The sequence below is a fragment of the Leopardus geoffroyi genome, chromosome C1 (genome assembly GCF_018350155.1).
Source record: "Leopardus geoffroyi isolate Oge1 chromosome C1, O.geoffroyi_Oge1_pat1.0, whole genome shotgun sequence".
In the NCBI taxonomy this organism is placed as follows: domain Eukaryota; kingdom Metazoa; phylum Chordata; class Mammalia; order Carnivora; family Felidae; genus Leopardus; species Leopardus geoffroyi.
Window position 1 is genome coordinate 160,659,012 of NC_059328.1, and position 20,321 is coordinate 160,679,332.

At 36.7% G+C, this 20,321-nt stretch overlaps 1 protein-coding gene across 6 annotated transcripts in view; it reads right to left on the reverse strand.

Annotated features, from left to right (window-relative positions):
• Window positions 1-20,321, reverse strand: part of SLC25A12 (solute carrier family 25 member 12) — a 207,081-nt gene that overhangs the window by 16,247 nt on the left and 170,513 nt on the right. For all 6 annotated transcript variants that reach the window (XM_045480199.1, XM_045480196.1, XM_045480195.1 and 3 more), the window contains 4 exons: window positions 19,645-19,726; window positions 18,252-18,410; window positions 15,110-15,162; window positions 14,568-14,648 (listed from right to left, as the gene is read on the reverse strand). In XM_045480199.1, the coding sequence (XP_045336155.1) occupies window positions 14,568-14,648; window positions 15,110-15,162; window positions 18,252-18,410; window positions 19,645-19,726 (375 nt within the window). The remainder of the gene's footprint in view (window positions 1-14,567; window positions 14,649-15,109; window positions 15,163-18,251; window positions 18,411-19,644; window positions 19,727-20,321) is intronic.

The window sequence follows — 20,321 nt, forward strand, 5'->3', positions numbered from 1 at the left end:
AAGGTAGTAGACTAATGACTTATAAAGCTAGCATGAAGGTTAAAAGATAAAAGCAGTAAAAATAACTACAACAATTCACAGAATAAGAAGATACAAAATGTGACATCAAAAACATAAAATTGGAGGTGAGCGTAGTAAAAACATAGAATTTTAGAATGCATTCAAACATAACTTGTTATCAACATAAAATAGACTAGTATAGGGTGGTTCAGTCAGTTAAGTCCAACTTCGGCTCAGGTCATGATCTCACGGTTCACGAGTTCGAGCCCCACATTGGGCTCTGTGCTGACAGCTCAGAGCCTGGAGCCTGCTTCAGATTCTGTGTCTCCCTCTCTCTCTGCCCTTCACCCACTCACACTGTCTCTCTCTCTCTCTCTCTCTCTCTCTCTTAAAAATAAATAAACATTAAAAAATTATAGACTAGTATACATACAGGCTGATATAGGTGAGCCTCATGGTAATCACAAAGCAAAAACCTATAGTAGATACACAAAAGATAATGAAAATGAAATCTAAACATAACACTAAAGGCACCAAACCACAAGAAGAGAGAACAAGAAGAACAGAAGGTCACTACAAAACTGCCAGAAAACAATTAACAAAATGTCAATAAGCACACACCTACTTGTAATTACTTTAAACATAAATGGACTAAATTTTTCAACTGAAAGACATAAAGAAGCTGAATGGATAAAAAAACAAGACCCATCTATATGCTGCTTGCCAGACATTCATCTCAAATGTAAGGACATACACAGACTGAAAATGAAAGGACAGAAAAAGATGTTTCATGCAAATGGAAACCAAAAGAAAGCCAGAGTGGCTATACTTATCAGACAAAACAAACTTTAAAACACTGTTAATCAAGCAAAGATAGCATTATATTATGACAAAAGAGTCAATACAGCAAGAATATGTAACATTTGTAAATATTTATGCACTCAACATAGAAGCACCTAAATATATAAAGGAAATATTAACAGACCCAAAGGGAAAAATCAACAGCAATACAATAATATTTGGAGACTCTAATACCCCACTTACATTAATGGATAGATCACCTCAACAGAAAATAAAAATGGAAAAATCAGCCTTGAAGGATACATTAGACCAGATACATACATACATATATATATATATATATATATACATACACACACACACACACACATATATATATATAAACATATATAGAACATTCCACAAAGAAGCAGCAGAACATACATTCTTCTCAAGTGCACACAGAACATTCCCTAGGTGAGATCACAAGTTAGGCCACAAAACAAGTCTCAGTAAATTTAACAAGACTGATACCCTATCAAGCATTTTTTCAGACCACAACAAAACTGGAAATCAATCACAAAAAAATAAAAAAGGAAAAATCACAAAGATGTGAAGATGTAATCACTTGCTATGAATAACCAATGGGTCAACAAAGAAATCTAAGTAAAAATTTTAAAAATCCCTTGATACAAATGAAAATGAAAATACAACACACCAAAATCTGTGGAATGTAGCAAAAGCAGATATAAGAAGTTCAGAGTGATACAGACCTGCCTCAAAAAACAAGAAATATAATCTCAAATAAACAATCTAACATTACACCTAAAGGAACTAGGAACAAATGAAGCCCAAAGTTAGAAGAAGAAAGGAAATAATAAATATTAAGGCAGAAATAAATAAGATTAAAAAGAAACTAGAAAAGATCAATGAAACTATGAGCTGGTTCTTTGAAAAGATAAACAAAACTGATAAACCTTTAGCTACATTAATTAAAAAAAAAAAAAAGGCTTCCCAAATAAATAAAAATAGAAATAAAAGACAGGAAGTTACATTAAGGGGTACATGCACCCAATCTTTATAGCAGTACTATCAATAATAGCCAAGGTACGGAAAGAGCCCAAATGCCCATCGACCAATGACTGGATAAAAAAGATGTGGCATATATATGCAATGGAATATCACTTGGTGATCAAAAACAATGAAATCTTGCCATTTACGACAACGTGGATGGAACTAAAGTGCATTATACTAAACGAAATTAGTCAGAGAAAGATAAATATCATATGATTTCACTCATTTGTGGAATTTAAGAATCAAAACAGATGAACATAAGGGAAGGGAAGCAAATATAAGATAAAACCAGAGAGGGAGAGGGGTGCCTGGGTGGCTCAGTCAGTTAAGCATCTGACTTTGGCTTAGGTCATGATCTTGCAGTCCCTGAGTCGAGCCCCACGTCGGGCTCTGTGCTGACAGCTCAGAGCCTGGAGCCTGCTTCAGATTCTGTGTCTCCCTCTCTCTGGCCTTCCCCTCTTGAGCTCTGTCTCTCTCTCTCAAAAATAAATAAACATTAAAAACACATTTAATGGGGACTCTTAAAATACAGAGAACTGAGGGTTGCTGGCAAGGTGTTGGGGGGGGTGGATGGGCTGAATGAGTGTTGGGCATTAAGAAGGGCACTTGTTGTGATGAGCACTAGATGTTATATGTAAGCAATGAATCACTAAATTCTATTCCTGAAATCATTACTACACTACATGTTAACTAACTTGGATTTAAATAAAAAAAAAAATTTGTAAAGACAGGAAGTAACAAGTGATAACAAAGAAATACAAAGGATCATAAAAGACTACTATGAACAATTATATGCCAACATTGGACAACCGTGAAAAAAAATGGGTAAATTCCTAAAAACATACAACATTCAGTCTTCCAAGACTGAATCAAGAAAACAGAAAATGTGAATAGACTGATTACTAAGAAGAAAACTGACTTGATATCAAAAACCTACCAACAAACAGAAGTCCAGAAACAGATGGTTCCACTGGTGAATTCTACAAAACATTTAAAGAAGAACTAATACCTATCCTTTCTCTAAGTTCCAAAAAACTGAAGAGGAGGGAATGCTTCAAAATTTCATTTTAGGAGACCAGCATTATCCAGATACCAAAAACCAAACAAGAACACCACAAAAAAAGAAAATTACAGGCCCAAATCCCTGATGAACATAGATGTAAAAATCCCCAACAAAATATTAGCAAACCAAATTCAAAAATACATTAAGAAAATAATATACCATGATCACGCGGGATTTATTCCAGGATGTAAGGATGGTTTAACATCTGCAAATCAGTCATTGTGATATACCACATTAACAAAATGAAAGCTAAAGATCACACGATCATCTCAATAGATGCAGAAAAAGCATCTGGCAAAATTCAGCATCCATTTATGACAAACCCACAACTAACATCATACTCAATGGTGAAAAAAATGAAAGCATTTCCCATTTCCTCTAAGATCAGGAACAAGAGAAGGATGCTTGCTCTCACCACTTTTATTTAACATAGAATTGACAATCTTAGCCAGAGAAATCAGGCAAGGAAAAGGAACAAAAGGCATCCAGTTTAGAAAGGAAAAAGTAAAGATCATCATTTGCAAATGAGAGGATTTCATATATTAAAAAACCCCGTAGACCACCAACACACTGTTAAACAAATACAATAAAGTTGCAGAATACAAAGTCAATATACAAAAACCTGTTGTGTTTTTACATACTAACAATGAACTATCAGAAAGAGGAATCAAGAAAACAATTCCATTTACAATTCCATCAAGATGAATAAAATACCTAGGAATAAATTTAACCAAGGAAGTGAAAGACCTGTATGAGAAAACCTACATTGATAAAAGAAATGGAAGAAGACACAAATAAATAGGAAGATATCCTGTGCTCATGGACTGGAAGAATTAATACAGCTAAAATGTCCAAAGTACCCAAAGCAATCAATTCAATCCCTATGAAAATCCCACGGCATTTTCACAGAAATGGAGCAACAATCCTAAAATTTATATGGAACCACAAAAGATCTTGAGTAGCCAAAGCAATCTTGAGAACGAAGAGCAAAGCTGGAGACCTCAAGCTCCCTGATTTGAAACTATATTTAAAAATGACAGTAATCAAGGGGTGCCTGGGAGGCTCAGTCAGTTGAGCATCTGACTTCAGCTCAGGTCATGATCTCGCATTTCGTGAGTTCAAGCCCTGTGTCAGGCTCTGTACTGACAGCTCAGAACCTGGAGCCTGCTTCGGATTCTGTGTCTCCCTCTCTCTCTGCCCCTTCCCCACTCATGCTCTCTCTTTGTCTCTCTCTGTCTCTCAAAAATGAATAAACGTTTAAAAAAATTTTTTTTTCAATGACAGTAAGCAAAGCAGTATAGTATTGGCATAAAACATATAGATCGATGGAACAAAAAGAGAATCCAGAAATAAACCCACACATATATGGTTAGTTACTTTACAGTAAAGGCAGCAAGAATATGCAATAGGGAAAGGACAGTCTCCTCAATAAATGGTATTAGGAAAACAGCACAGCCGCATGCAAGAGAATGAAGCTGCCATCACTCTCTTACTCCAAATACCAAAACTAACTCAAAATGTAGTAACTTAAATATAAGAGCAGAAACTATTAAAAAAAAAAAAAACTCCTAGAAGAAGACATAGGTGGTATACTCCTTGATACTGCTCTTGGCAATATTGTTTTGGATCTGACTCCAAAGGCAAAGGCAAGAAAAATGAAAATAAACAAGTAGGACTACATCAAACTAAAAAGCTTTTGCACAGCAAAGGAAACCACCAGCAAAAGGAAAAGGCAGCCTACTTCAATGGGAGAAGATATCTGCAAACCATATATCCAATAAGGGGTTAACATCCAAAATATGTAAAGAACTCATATAAATTCAACAAAAAATCCAATTAAAAAAATGGATAGAGCATCTGAATAGCATTTTTCCAAAAAAAGACATACAGGTGGTAAAATAGGCATATTAAAAGATGCTCAACATTATTAATCATCAGAGAAATGCAAATCAAAACCACAATAAGATATTATCTTACACCTGTCAGATTGACTATTATCAAAAAGATAAGAAATAATCAGTGTTGGTGAAGACAGACAGAAAAGGGAATGCTTGTGCACTATTGGTAGGAATGTAAATGGCACAGCCTCTATGGAAAACAGTATGGAATTTCCTCATAAACTTAAAAATAGAACTACCATATATATAGCAATATTACTTTGGGGTATTTATCCAAAGGAAAACAAAACACTACTTTGAAAAGATATTTGCACCCCTATGTTAATTGCAGCATTATTCACAATAGCCAAGATATAGAAACAACCAAGGTGTCCATCAATGGATGAATGGATAACGAAGATGTGGTGTATGTTTACAACGGGATACTACTCAGGCATAAAAAAAGATGAAATTTTGCCATGTAGAAACATGGATGGACCTTAAGGATATTATGTTAAGTGAAATAAAGCATAGAGAGAAAGGCAATGAGTGGATGATTTCACCTATGTGTGGAATCTAAAACACAAAATAAATGAATAAAACAAAACTGATAGGTGCTGAGAACAGACTGGTGGTTGTCAGAAGGTAGGGAGATAAGGAGGGTGGGTGAAATAGGAGATGGGGGTCAAGACACACAAACCTCCAGGCATAAAATAATTAAGTCACTGGGATGTAATGTACAGCATGGTGACTATACACAATAATACTATACTGCACATTATGTAACTTTATGGTGACAGGGAAACTACACTTTTGTGGTAATCATTTCACAGTAAGTACAAACATCGAATCATGTTGTACACCTTAAACTAATATGTTATATGGCAATTATACCTCAATACAAAAACCCCACAGACACATTAAGACAATAGATGAGTCACAGACTGGGAAAAATATTCACAATACATACATCTGACAAAGGACTACATCCATGATGGATAAACAACTCCTACAAGTCAATGATAAAAAATATAAAAACCTAATAAAAAATAAGCAGAAAACTTTGAACAGATACTACCAAAAAAGATATACAAATAGCTAAAAAACACATGAAAGGATGATCAATGTCTTTATACACCAGGGAGATGAAAATTAAAACCACAAAAAGACATCCTTTCACTCCAACTTGAATGACTAAAATAATTAGGGGTGCCCGACTGCCTGTCAGTAGAGCATACAACTCTTGATCTCAGGGACGTAAGTTGGAGCCCCACACTGAGTGTAGAGATTACTTAAAAAATAAAATCTTTGGGGTGCCTGGGTGGCTCAGGAGGTTAAGCGGCCAGCTCTTGATTTCAGCTCAGGTCATCATCTCATGGTTTGTGAGTTCAAACCCTGTGTCAGGCTCTCTGTCTATAGGCTCAGAGCCTGTTTCAGATCCTCTGTCCCCCTCTCTCTCTGCCCCTCCCCTGCTCATACACTTTCTCACACTCTGTCTCTCAAAAATAAATATATATTAAAAAATACTAAAGAAATAAAATAAAATAAAATAAAATAAAATAAAATAAAATAAAGACTAACAATATCAAATGTTGGTGAGGATGTGGAATTACAAATATCTGACACTGCTGCTGAGACTGTAAAATGGTCCATCCATTTCAAAGAAGCAATTAGCAGTTTCTTTTTTTTTTTTTTTTTTAACTTTTTAAACATTTATTTATTTTTAAGACAGAGGAAAAGAGAGCAGGGGAGGGGCAGAGAGAGGGGGGAAAGAGAATCTCAAATATGCTCCATGCTGTCAGCACAGAGCCCAAAGCAGGGCTCAAACTCACAAACCATGAGATCATGACCTGAGCCAAAATCAAGAGTCAGCCACTAAACTGACTGGGCAACCCAGTTTCTTTTAAATTGAACACAACCTGTACCCTATTCTACTCTTAAATACTCACCTGTGAAAAATGTTGACAAAAAGATGTATACAAGAATGTTTACAGCAACCTTATTTATAACAGATACAAACTGGAAAAAACTCAAATGTCCATCAACAGGGGGTGCCTGGATGGCTCAGTCAGTTAAGCAACTGACCAGCTCAGGTCCTGAAATCGCAGTTTGTGAGTTCGAGCCCCGTGTTGGGTTCTGTGCTGACAGATCAGAGCCTGGAGCCTGCTTCAGATTCTGTGTCTCCCTGTCTCTCTGCCCCTCCACTGCTCTCACTCTGTCTCTCTCTCTCTCAAAAATGAACAAACATTAACAAAATTTTTTTAATGTCCATCAACAGAAGAACAAATAAGCAAATTGTGGTCAATTCATACAGTGGAATAATACTCAGTAAAATTAAAAACAAAACCTAACTACTGATACCCACACAATAATAAGGATGACTCTTGAAAACATGTTCAGCACAAGAGGCCAGCTATGAAAGGATGCATTTTGTATGATTTCATTTATATGAAATCTAAGAAGAAACAATAGTGGTTGCCTAGGGGAACAGAGGAATGATTGATTAGAAAGAGGAATGAATTAGCTTTCTGAGGTGAAATGTTCTATATCTTGTCTTGAGTGGTGATTTCATGGGTATACACAATTGTTAAAACTCACTGAGCTGACATCTAAGATCTGTTCATTTTTTGGTATGTTAACTACACCTAAATAGTCACATATGTGTTTATATACTCAGATATATACTACATCTTTATCATATAGATAACAATGTAATTAAAAAAAAAAAAAAGTCATCACAAAGTTGAATAGGCTCACCTAGATTTATTTTGACACACGAAGAGGGCCTGGATTTGATTCTCCAAGAGAGCATTATCAAACAAAAGGAATTGTTCTTAAAATATTTGGTGCTCACATGAAACCTGCAGCATGTATTAGCTGTGTGATTTGGGGTGAGACTTAACCTTTCTAAGCTTCTTTTCCTCATTTACCTATTTCACAAGAAGTGACCAGGTGCATATTAAAGTACTTTGAAAATTCTAAGTTGACATTAAAATATTATTCTTGCTCACAACAGATATAATTAAGCACTCAATTATATTATGTCTGATATGGACATGTAATATGTGTGTATACATGTATGTATGGATTTCTACATATACAGAGACCTTCTAAAAAAAAAAGAAAAAGAAAAAGAAAAACATATGGCCTAATAAAAATGGCTTGCCTATAAGAGCAATGAGAAAAAAATATTTGAAACCAAAAATATTTGTTATATATGCTACACATACAGCATCTGTAACACATATTTATGGGTAACCGTACACACAAAAATACTGCCCCAACCCCACCTAAAGAAGGGTCAAGCAATTGTTAAACCTAAAGGTCAATGTATAGGTTATACAACAGCTGGCTTCCTTAGTGTAGTGGTTATCATGTTCACCTCACACACGAAAGGTCCCCAGTTTGATCCCAGGCAGAAACACGCTTGTTTTCCCTCTCTGTAGAGCTGTAAAACTTACTCAAGAGTAACTGTATTATCATCAGGGAAATACACATCAAAACCACAATGAGATACCACCTCACACCTGTCAGAATGGCTAAAATTAACAACTGCAGGCAACAACAGATATTGGCAAGCAGAGAAAAAGGAATCCTTTTGCACTGCTGGTGGGAATGCTAACTAGTGCAACCACTCTGGAAAACAGTATGGAGGTTCCTCAAAAAATTGAGGCGCCTGGGTGGCTCAGTCGGTTGAGTGGCCGACTTCGGCTCAGGTTATGATCTCGCGGTCCGTGAGTTCGAGCCCCGCATCGGGCTCTGTGCTGACAGCTCGGAGCCCGGAGCCTGTTTCAGATTCTGTGTCTCCCTCTCTCTCTGACCCTCCCCCGTTCATGCTCTGTCTCTCTCTGTCTCAAAAATAAATAAATGTTAAAAGAAAAAAAAATTTTTTAATAAATAAATAAAAATTAAAAAAAATTAAAAATGTAACTACCCTATGACCCAGCAATTGTACTACTAGGTATTTATCCAAAGGATACAGGTATGCTGTTTCGAATGGGCACACGCACCCCAATGTGTATAGCAGCACCACTGACAACAGCCAAAGTATGGAAAGAGCCCAAATGTCCATGGACTGATGAATGGATAAAGAAGATGTGGTATGTATGTGTGTGTGTGTGTGTGTGTGTGTGTATACATATATGTATACATACATATATATACGTATATGTATATACATACACAATGGAATGTTACTTGGCAATCAAAAAAATAAAATAAAATCTTGCCATTTGCAACAGCGTGGATGGAACTAGAGTGTATTATATGCTAAGGGAAATTAGAGAAAGACAAATATACGATTTCACTCATGTAGAATTTAAGATACAAAACAGTTACAGGAAGAGAAGCAAAAATAATATAAAATAATATAAAAACAGGAAGGGGGACAAAACATAAGAAACTCAAATACAGAGAGCTGAAGGCTGGTGGTGGGGTATTGGATGAGAGGATGGGCTAAATGGGCGAGGGCATTAAGGAGGACACTTGTTGGGATGAGCACTGGGTGTTATACGTAGGGGATGAATCACTGGATTCTCCTCCTGAAATCATTGCACTATATGCTAACTTGGATGTAAATTTTAAAAAACAAAAATATTAAAACAAAGAAAAAAAGGTAACTATGATATAGATACTACAACAACAAAAAACTTATGAGGGCACATCTATATTATCATAAATTCTGAATTAGAAGTCTTTTTTCGAGGTTTTGGTATATTTTAAAAAGTTGGTTAGGGGCGCCTGGGTGGCTCAGTCGGTTGAGCGTCCGACTTCGGCTCAGGTCACGATCTCGTGGTCCGTGGGTTCGAGCCCCGTGTCGGGCTCTGGGCTGATGGCTCGGAGCCTGGAGCCTGCTTCCGATTCTGTGTCTCCCTCTCTCTCTGCCCCTCCCCCATTCATGCTCTGTCTCTCTCTGTCTCAAAAATAAATAAAGGTTGAAAAAAAAATTTTTTTAATAAAAAATAAAAAATAAATACATAAAAAGTTGGTTAAAGTTCGCAATGAAGATTTAAAATTTAAAAATGCATACCCTGTTTTATTTCTTTTCCCAAAGGTTATATTCTGCTTCCAAAGTGAAATGTTCTGCTGTTGATTCTCTGCTGCCTTTAGAAAGTAAGAGCAGCCTTGGGGCACCTGGGTGGCTCAGTCACTTAAGCGTCTGACTTCGGCTCAGGTCATGATCTCGTGGTTCCTGAGTTCGAGCCCCACATCAGACTTTCTGCTGTTAGCCCAGAGCTCACTTTGGATCCTCTGCCCCCTCTCCCTCTGTCCCTCCCCACCACGCACACTTGAAAATAAAAAAAAGTAAGAGCAGCCTGTATCTTCGATCAAGAACTCAGAGTCAACAAAACTTCCATTTGGTTTTAAAAAGCGTGTGTGTGTGTGTACACATGCAGATGAGCATGTGTATGAGAACACTAGAAGGAAATATATACCAAAATGTTAACGATGAAAAATAAAACTGTCATTTAATAATCTCTATGCTCAGGGCAAAAGACCCTAAAAAATTAAGGTTAACAATTTGTGTGAAAGATCGAAGACCTAAATGTAAGAGCTAAAACTATAAAATTCTTAGCAGAAAATGGGTATTAATCTATGTGATCTTGGATTAGGCAATAATTTCTTAGACATAACACCAAAAGCACAAGCAACAAAATATAATTAAATTTGACTTCATTAGAATCAAAGTCCAATTCTCCAAAGGACACAGTCAAGAAAGTGAAAAATACTAGAAATCACATGTCTGGTAAGGGATTCTAAATATACGAAGAACTCTTATCACTTAATAATAAAAAACAACCCAATTTAAAAACAGGCAAAGGTTCTGAAGAGACATTTCTCCAAAGAAGATATATAAATGCCAATACATTCTTAAAAAGATGCTCAACACTGTCAGTCATTAGATCACAACAAGGTAACATTCATACCCGCTAGGATGGCTATAAATCAATGACAAGGATGTCAAGAAATCTCAAAGCTCCTACACTGCTGGTAGGAACATATAACTGTGCAGCCACTTTGGAAAACAGTCTGGCCGTTCCTCAAAATACAAATTAGAGTTACTATATGACCCACCAATTCCACTTCCTGGGTATATACCCAAGAGAAGTGATGACGCATGCCTGCAGAAAACTTTTTGCATTAACAACTGATGAATCAATAAACAAAATGTGACATATCTACATAATAGAATACTATTCAGCAATAAGACCTGAGGCATTGATCCATGCTACAACATGGATGAACCTTGAAAACATTATGCTGAATTTTAAAAAGCCAGACACAAAAAGCCACACGTTTTTCATTCCATTTACATGAAATGTCCAGAACTGGTGAATCTGTAGAGATGGAAAGCTTATTAACAGCTGCCCAAGACTTGGCAGAGGCAAAGAGGAAAGACTGTTGGGCGACAGCTAGAGGGGACCAAGTTCCTTTTTGGGGTGATAAAAATGTTCTAAAATTGACTTTGGTGATAGCTACACAACTCCGTGGATATACTAAAAACTGCTGAGTGGTACACGTTAAAGTGGGGGAATTGTAGGGTATGAGAATTATATCTTAATAAAGCTGTTGCTTTAAAAATATTCCTGAAACACAGCAGGCATTCAATGAATGAGAGAATAAATAAAAAATGAATAAACAGAAACAAACACCAAATATTGCTACATTTCACTGAGTTTTTAGTTTCTTCAATTCAAGCTGAGAATGAGAAGATGCCTATAAAGTACAAGTCCAGTACGAGATGCTTAAGAAATGGCAGCTATTATGATGAATTATAATCATAAGCATGTATTTTCTTTGGTGATATGTAGGAATGAAGCAAATCACAATAAGAAATTCCACTTTCAAATTGCCACAGAATATGATTAGACTTAAGATTAAGTTTTATCTGGTGAGAATGATCAGCAACTACCCTTTTTCTATGAGACGTAAACATATCCTAAGTCTGGTTTCCTTCACAGGAAAAAAGAAGCTAAATCCTTCTCAGTCTTGATGGCTGGTTTTGAATCAGAATGAATAAATGGAAGAATGAATAAATGGAAATATACCAAATATGAATAAATACGGATTTGAAACAAAAGTGGTTTGAATCCTAACTTTACCATTTACTAAGTACTGGATCTCACTTAGGTTTCTTTTCTTCACCTCTAGGTGGGAATGATAATGAGATAGTTAACGCCTATAAAATGTTCAGATAGGAAAAGTCCCTACTGCTTGCTCATTAGCAATCTTAGCATATTAGAGCTACATTAGAAGCAAAAACCAGTGTCAATTATAGTAATATTTTAGTTGGGTGACAGGCTTATAGATGCTCATTTTATTATTACTCTTTAGATTTATAGTATGTACTCTTTGGCATGTATCAAATACCATATTTTTAAAAAATAGGTCATAAAACAAAACAAACAACAAAAAATAAGGTCTAAGGACCAGGTATTTTTATTTCTTGGTCAATTCATTATCTAGTCAATGAACACCATTTTTCCTAGAGGGCAACAGTCATTTTCACAGCAGAATTTCTCTCCATTATATACAGGCCACTCAAAGCCCAAGTCCTAGATGATCCTTCTGCTGGGGAAAAAAACCTATAAAACCAATAATGACTGCTCAGTTTGAGCCATTTCCTCTGAAATAATCTGCATTAGGCTAACATGTTTTGCATTAGGTTAACACAAGGTAGGTCTTTAAAACTGAGTGATATTTGGAAAAACATGAGCACTGTTCTTAGCTGGTTGCACTGACAGCATTCAGCCAAATACCCACAGGGACACTGCACATTAGATCACCACCACTAGCCAGGATGGTGAGAGTTCTCATGATCAGGCGCACGGGTAACCACTCTTCCCAGTGTTTATCTGGTGGCTGTCTATCAGGTTTCGTTCGGTAAAGAGAGAATTCCTGTATTCCACAGTGGCTGATATTCTTTACACAGAGACTCACTCATTTTGTTTAAGGCCTTATTCTCTGTTGAAATACATAGACCTTTTGGAAAACTGGCAGATTATGCTTTAACAATCATTTACACTGTAGTGTAAATGAATTCATCAATACAAACTCAGTAATTACACATTTTCTTTCCTCCTCGAATGAAGAAGAAATTTAGAAAAAAGAGGGCAGCAAAAAATGTTTGAGATGAAGAACTGTGGACAACCTCATCGTTCTGCCTACAACCCAACCTGTCTATTTTTCATGCTGTCAATTTCCAACTAGACAATCCATCAAAGCTCTCAGAAAGAAGTCATGATGAAAGAAGAAATTTAGAGTGTCAGCACAACCCTCAAGGCACCCCAGACTTCAATAGAAATTCCCAAAGTTCAAACCTAGAAACAGGGTCCATGGTAGGAAAAACAAAGGAACCAAATATCTGATTACAGTTTAACCACCTAGGTCACATGTCAGACATGGGAACAGGTCAGTTTCATGGGCAAAAACCTCTGGGTATTACAAATGGAAACAAATAATTAGCTACATGGGACAGAAAGAGCATGACTCAGGATATTTCTGGCAAGTGTACGCATGAGCAGTTGCAAAACTAAGTTAGGAAATTTCTTAACCAAACTAGAACTAAAACTGAGAAAAAGAATATTTACGATTTGCAAACATTCTCTCATGACAAAAGAAATAATTACAGCATCTAATTAGGGTAAAGGAAGAAGAGAAACTATATTTTTTGTGATCTGCTTAAACAAAGGTCTTATTCTATGTTTGTTATTTGTCCTTCATGAAAAAAGAAAGTCAGCCAAAGAGGTGAGTTTTCTTCCTGAGAATGTACTTGGGTGGGCATGTGTACAAGCATACACACAAATGGACATACATACATATGTACACATGTACACACACACACACACACACACACACACACACACACACACAAAGAGCCCAAGTCACCTCTTCAATAGGAACTTCAATTGCCCAAAGGTGAGGACCCAGGTATGTACCAGGCTGACAAATCTCATCAAGAAGAATCCAGAGCAGCCCCTCTCTCTGACCCTCAGGGCATCTTCTCTGAATTAAAAGTTGCAAAGGTCACTGACCTTATCACCTCAAGTTCCACTAGCAACTGAGGAGGGTTTAGCCAGGATTGTCAGCCAATTCAACTGGAAATTATTAAGGGTTTCAGGGACAAAACGGACTAAATAAGTCTTAAATTGTGTATTAACAAATTTGAAATGAACACCACAAATAAAATTAGTTGAGCTACAAACTTAGATTAGAGAATTGGTCTAAATCCAATGTTATACTCACATTTTAAAGATAGAAACCTTTGTGCTCTAATTAAATATAATCTGAAACTCTGCATTCAGAAATGCAATAGCCTTAACATAATTACAGTTGTTTGCTATAACCTCTGGTCCCTAAAGAAGGAAAATTATAATTATACCACAATGGTTTACTCAGTCCTACACCTGAAATATAAGAGCTCAATTAATCAGTCATCTCACACTTAAACTTCCAGACAATATAAATGTATGGGAACCCTATCCACTACTCTATTTTCTATAATATTTAAGAATCAGAATCAGAACTTTACAAAGTGTGGAACATAATGTCAGGAGCTTCTAAGAGTTAGAGCTGACAAAAATACTACCTCTTTTCTGCACTTAAAATCAGTTAGATCATGCAATGAAATTAAAAAGCATTCCTCATTATCACTGAGAAAATCTTAGAAACCCTTGAGTTCAGAAGGAATGTCACTCAGATATTATACCTAATGTGCAAAAAAGGTTAAAGGAACATACTTGTCATGAGAGATGCCCAGTGTTAATACTTACACAACCTCCAGCAAGAATTTCTGCTAAAAGTGGAATGGAGCCATCTCTTCTGGTAAATTTGTCCCGGACAAAATCATTAACCTAATCAGAAAGACAACATCGGTTAACTAGAATTCTCAACCATTTCCTCTAATGGCATGTTATTCATTTTCCAAGTCATCAAAGTATTTGTCTCATGATAAAATTAAAAATTATCACATCAGGCGCCTGGGTGGCTCAGCTGGTTAAGTGTTTGGCTTCAGCTCTGGTCATGATCTCGGTTTGAAAGTTCAAGCCCTGCATCAGGCTCTCTGCTGTCTACACATAGCCCACTTCGGATCCTCTGTCCCTCTCTCTCTCTGCCCCTCCCCTGCTGGTTCTCTCTCTCTCTCTCTCTCTCTCTCAATGTAAATAAACTTTTAAAAAATTATTAAATGTCTACATAAAAGTTTAAAGTTTTACAAATGTCTTGATAGTGTGTCAGTCTCAGCAGCAGCAATATTAATTTTTGGCTTAATGATAATCTAAACAAAAGACATAAATTCAAAGAGAAAGATACTTACAGTCAGTTTAATGGCCTTTTCTGGAGCAACCCCTATAAGCTGTGGTATCAGACCTAGGTAAACAGAAAGAAGCATTAACAATATGAATGTACTAAACATGAACATACAAGCCCAACAAGCAATGGTTTCCCCCATATTATTAATGCATCAAACATTTTAGGGCTTTCATTAAAATATGGAAAAATGGACTATCCTAAAAACTCTGTACATGTATACAATACTGATGTCAAATATAATGTTATGCTTTCTTGAGGCTATAAATCCTTTTCTTAAGCATGCTTCCTTTAAAGCCTAATTATCTAACACCTCTCAAAAAGTATGTGAGCAAGGAATGGAGACCATGGATCTTCTCTACTCCTGAACATTGCCAATAACAATGTAACCAAATCCCCTCCCTTTACAACCAACAATATACAAACACAGACAGGCACTTTAAAGAAGCCAATGTTGTATGCTTGGAAAACCTCTGCAAAGCCTGCTGTTGAAAAGACCCAGATTTTGCCACAAATGCTACTACCTATATAATAGCATATAGTGGGTTGGTTATTACAGAACACCAACTTGCATAATTTTCTCTTTATAGAGAAAACCAGAATTCAGTACCATTTATTTTAAAGGAAGCCAAAACTGCAAAGAAAAATGCAGTTTTAAGTATCATTTAATGGATATCTTTTACAAACAAAAACATATGCCTGCTACATTCTTATTTACTAATGTATGTCAAACTTAAGACATTTCAAAAGAATCTTCTTAAAACAAAGGAAATCATTATTCTTAGAAAGTTAAATTTCCCAGGCTGGCTGCAAACTGCAAAAGAAAAAAATATATAAACAATTCAACATCTGTAGATATTCATAAGGCTCAGCTTTGTAAAGCACACAGATTACTCAAATTGTTGGCATACATTTTTTGCATACATTTTTTAAAGATGCTAACAATAAACATTCTATATCCTTTAAATCACCCAGCCAAGGGGGAGTTATGTACGTGTTTGCACACTCACTGCTGATCTTAAGCCTACTTTGAGGATACTGCTGAGTGATTTTCTAAGAGTTGAGAGCCAGCAAGTAATCATACATACAGGCTACTGTCAGTCAAACTGAATTATCAATGACAAACACAAATCTGCACACACCTTTAATGGGTAGCAGACTGATTTAAAAGAATAAATCAGCAGATGGCAGTCTTAACTTTCTAACCTTCATGATTATGAGGCCCTATTACTTTTAATCTAACTTCCATACAACCATGTCAGCATGTGTATTTGTTTTACAACTTGCCTCAATAAGGCTCATGGAATTTTAATAAAGTACTGATTTATGTCATTTTATCACTGTTGCCTGCAAAGAAATTTAGGCTAATCTGTCAACAATTTTGTCAATCATCTGACAGAATAATGGACCAGTTCTAAGCCATATATGACAATCTCAATAATCATAGTGTTCACATACAGGACTCCTACAATCTTCTCCCTAATACAAGAGTCTCTCATTTAAAGAACTGATTTTATCAGCTCACATCCTGGATAAAGCTAACAATCCCTCCACCTCTCCCCCACCCCTAAACTTGCTATATTGGACTCATTTCATTAACATGACATCTCTCCCAAATGAAATTTTCTATAAGCATCCATCCATTGAGAAGGTTAAACTGTGCAGTATATATCTAGGTTACTTCTGATAGAGAAAAAGTAAACCAAGGAGGAAGAAAGGTCATTTTTCAACAAAGAAAGATTGGAGATGACAAAGAAAAAAAAAACCCTTAGCACCACTCAACCCTCATTAAATTCCTCATTAAATATAATCTAGATATGCAGGGTTTAGTACAGCTTAAAATAAGCATTCCCAGGCAGAGATCTGCATTCTGGACAATGCACACCTTCCTCCCGTGGAGTACATGTGATACAGCTGGAATTCAGGGAGGTTAGAGTTCTGAATATTTGAGTAAAATTAACTACATTCATTCTTAGGAGCAGGGTATTTAAGCCTACTTTGATTTCAAAACCACTCTCTTTTCTTATTCTATATAAAATGCCAATAATGAACATCCTCATGACCCTCTCCTTTAACTGTATCAGAGATACATTTTTCACTTGAATATCTGCAAATAATGCTAACCAGAGGTGTTTTTTCCTCCTGTACATGAGCATAAGCTTTGTTCAGGTCCAGTCTTTCTTTCCAAGGAAGAAGTTCTAGGCCAAACAGTTCAACAGAGCTCAGAGTGAGCTAGGGATTAATGAGACTGTGTGTGCAAACAAATAAGTACAGTAAATTACAAAAATGCTCTGGACTTGAGCATGTAGAGAATATTTTCAAAGAATTCCAAGTGGCGCCCAAAGGGATTAAAAAATTAATCTCCCTCCCAAAGGAAACCCTAAATTCTAATGTGAAAACATGTACATGAAAGTCATTCCCTCTGCAAAGAGAACAAGTTCCTACAAAGCCGACGGGGGTGGGGAGAATTCTACAAGGGGGTTGTTGCCTCTGATGCTGACAGCACTGTGCTCAGCCTAGACTTGGTGGTAACATTCTCTGCAAAAGAAAATCTCTCTGCTTTTACTCACAGTGCCTCTGAGCTAAGGGGAGGAAAGGAGACAGAATGAGACATGAAGCCAAGCGTTTTCTTTTATTCTTTTTTTTTTTTTTTTCTAACTTCAGATGACTCACTGGAAAAAAAGACTTGTGAATGGTCTCCTTGGAAGAGACAAACACATTTGATATCTCTTTCAAATGAAACAAGTGCATAGAGGGTAAACTCACTTTCAGCTAACCGCCTGGCTTCTATTTCACAGAACAGAGGCATATCTCTTTTCTCCAACTCTTTGAGAAAAGCAGCTCTCTGTTTCTTAGCTGTCATCCTTTACTCCACTTGCAGACATGTGCCTGAGTTTGTCAGAGCACAGTGGCAACAGAATTTGGATTCCATGAAATACACACATCAGGAAGAAATAAAGGCCTTGTCTACACACATATTGCTAGTTACCAGCAAGAATGTAAAAAGGGAAACAAGCAACAAGAAAATTAAAAGAGAGAAACATCTTTACTCTGACTGGACAACACACTTTTTTCATAATCAAGGTGTTAAAATCTGCTGCTGCTGAGATAAAACCACTAACTTCAGCAGCTAAGATACAGTTACTCACCCCGGTAGAGTCCAAAGAAGCCCTCATAACGCAAGACTTTCTTAAAACAGTCAAAGCTGTTTTTGTACATCAGCTCCCCAACAACAGAGCCAGTGCCACGCTGGTTTTGCATGCGGGTCTTCACCAGATCTATAGGATATACTGCAGTGGCTCCCACAGCTACAAAGAAAACAAGTTTTACCCTTAGAAGAGAGCGCAATTAAATGGAGGCTCTTTAAGGACAACAAATCTCATCTCAAAGGACTAGAAAACAAAACACGGTATCTATTCTCACAAAAGAGACTGTATGTTATTCTTCCTTCTTCCATACACTGCTGAAGGATGACAGGCTAGCATTTGGGACCCATAAATACAGCTGCTTCAGAGAACAACTGCGTGCATTTTCAAGTCATTACCAACGTTAAGTCATCAAGACTTGATTTCCACAACATGAAACTATTATATATTTCTTTATACTTTCCATTCAATGCCTAAATATTATACCATTTACCCTTTAAAATAACCATATATGTAGAAACAGGTAGCTATAATTTTAAAACTTAGTTTACTAAAGCATTTTGGTAAATTACTCTTAGTTATGACCATAATATTGGAACCACATCTCAACATGACCCTATCCCTTTGTACAGAATTTGTGTTTTTTGGCTTTTTTTAATGCCAGGCTTTAGGATTTCTGACACTGGAAAAATTATAAAATGAAGTGGAGTGTTATTTTTCCACTGTTGAAAACCAAAACATGTTCTGCAACTTCTAAAACTGAAAAGGAAAAAACAATAGTTTCATCAGTTCAGGCTTGTTTTGAAAAATCATAAGCATTTTAATCACACCTCCTAGGATCTTCTCAACAAAGCTACTTCAGATTCTATACATTTTCTATGGAAAGATGTAAGAAAAAAAAGTCTCTCAAATGTTGCCTAGGAGCAGGGACTAGGGGTTCATTTTAGCAAATATTAACTACAAGTCTAGATAATTCTTTAGCCAGTAAAGAGGGAGAGGAAAAAAAAAAATACAAGTAGAAAAGCTACAGTGAATCAATCACTTTAGGAGGCTGTTTTGTTTTGTAAGGTTCTGGGATTTGTATACCTGCCTCACCCCCAACACCATTATTCCATTTCTTCACACTGTCTTAACAGGATAATTAAGGCGAGTGCAACACGCATGCAGACTTTCACTTTATTACAAGGGTTTGTCCTGAAGACACACTGGAGCCAGAGGGGCCACAGCTGTGCTGCGACAATCCTCTCATCACAGGTAGAAATAAAGGACACTGCAGAAAGCTCTGTAGTTATGACCCGCAGGAACTAGAAACTGCACCTTTGCTGACCTGTCTCGGTCTAGTGAGATAGTACTGAATTAACACAAGCTTGAGACAGCACACAGACATGTCACTCACCTCCAGCAACTGAGCCCAGAGTGAATCTGTAAGCAGACTCGGCAATCTGGAGCCAGATCGGCCTGCCTAAACCGTGCGATTGCTGCAGGGAGGAAAAAATAGGTAAAGACACTCAGAAAAGTATATGGCAAATAAAAAAGGCTACAATTCAGCTACTTACGATTTTATTTATTTATTTTTTTCAACGTTTATTTATTTTTGGGACAGAGAGAGACAGAGCATGAACGGGGGAGGGGCAGAGAGAGAGGGAGACACAGAATCGGAAACAGGCTCCAGGCTCTAAGCCATCAGCCCAGAGCCTGACGCGGGGCTCGAACTCACGGACCGCGAGATGGTGACCTGGCTGAAGTCGGACGCTTAACCGACTGCGCCACCCAGGTGCCCCGTTTACGATTTTAAAATAGATACCTCGATTAGCCTAAGAGACACAGTTGCCTTCTTCTTGCCCGTTTTTTAATAAGCCTATTAATACTTGATTTCTCTAATATTGGAGAATACACTATCATTACAGAGAAGTGAATCTTTCGGGTAAATAAATGTCTCGAGTAAAAAATCTTCCCCCTTCTTTAGCTAACTTAAAATTTTAAAATATTTCAAAAATGGGGGCACCTGGGTGGCTCAGTCAGTTAAGCATCCAACTTCATCTAAGGTCATGATCTCACAGTTCCTGAGCTTGA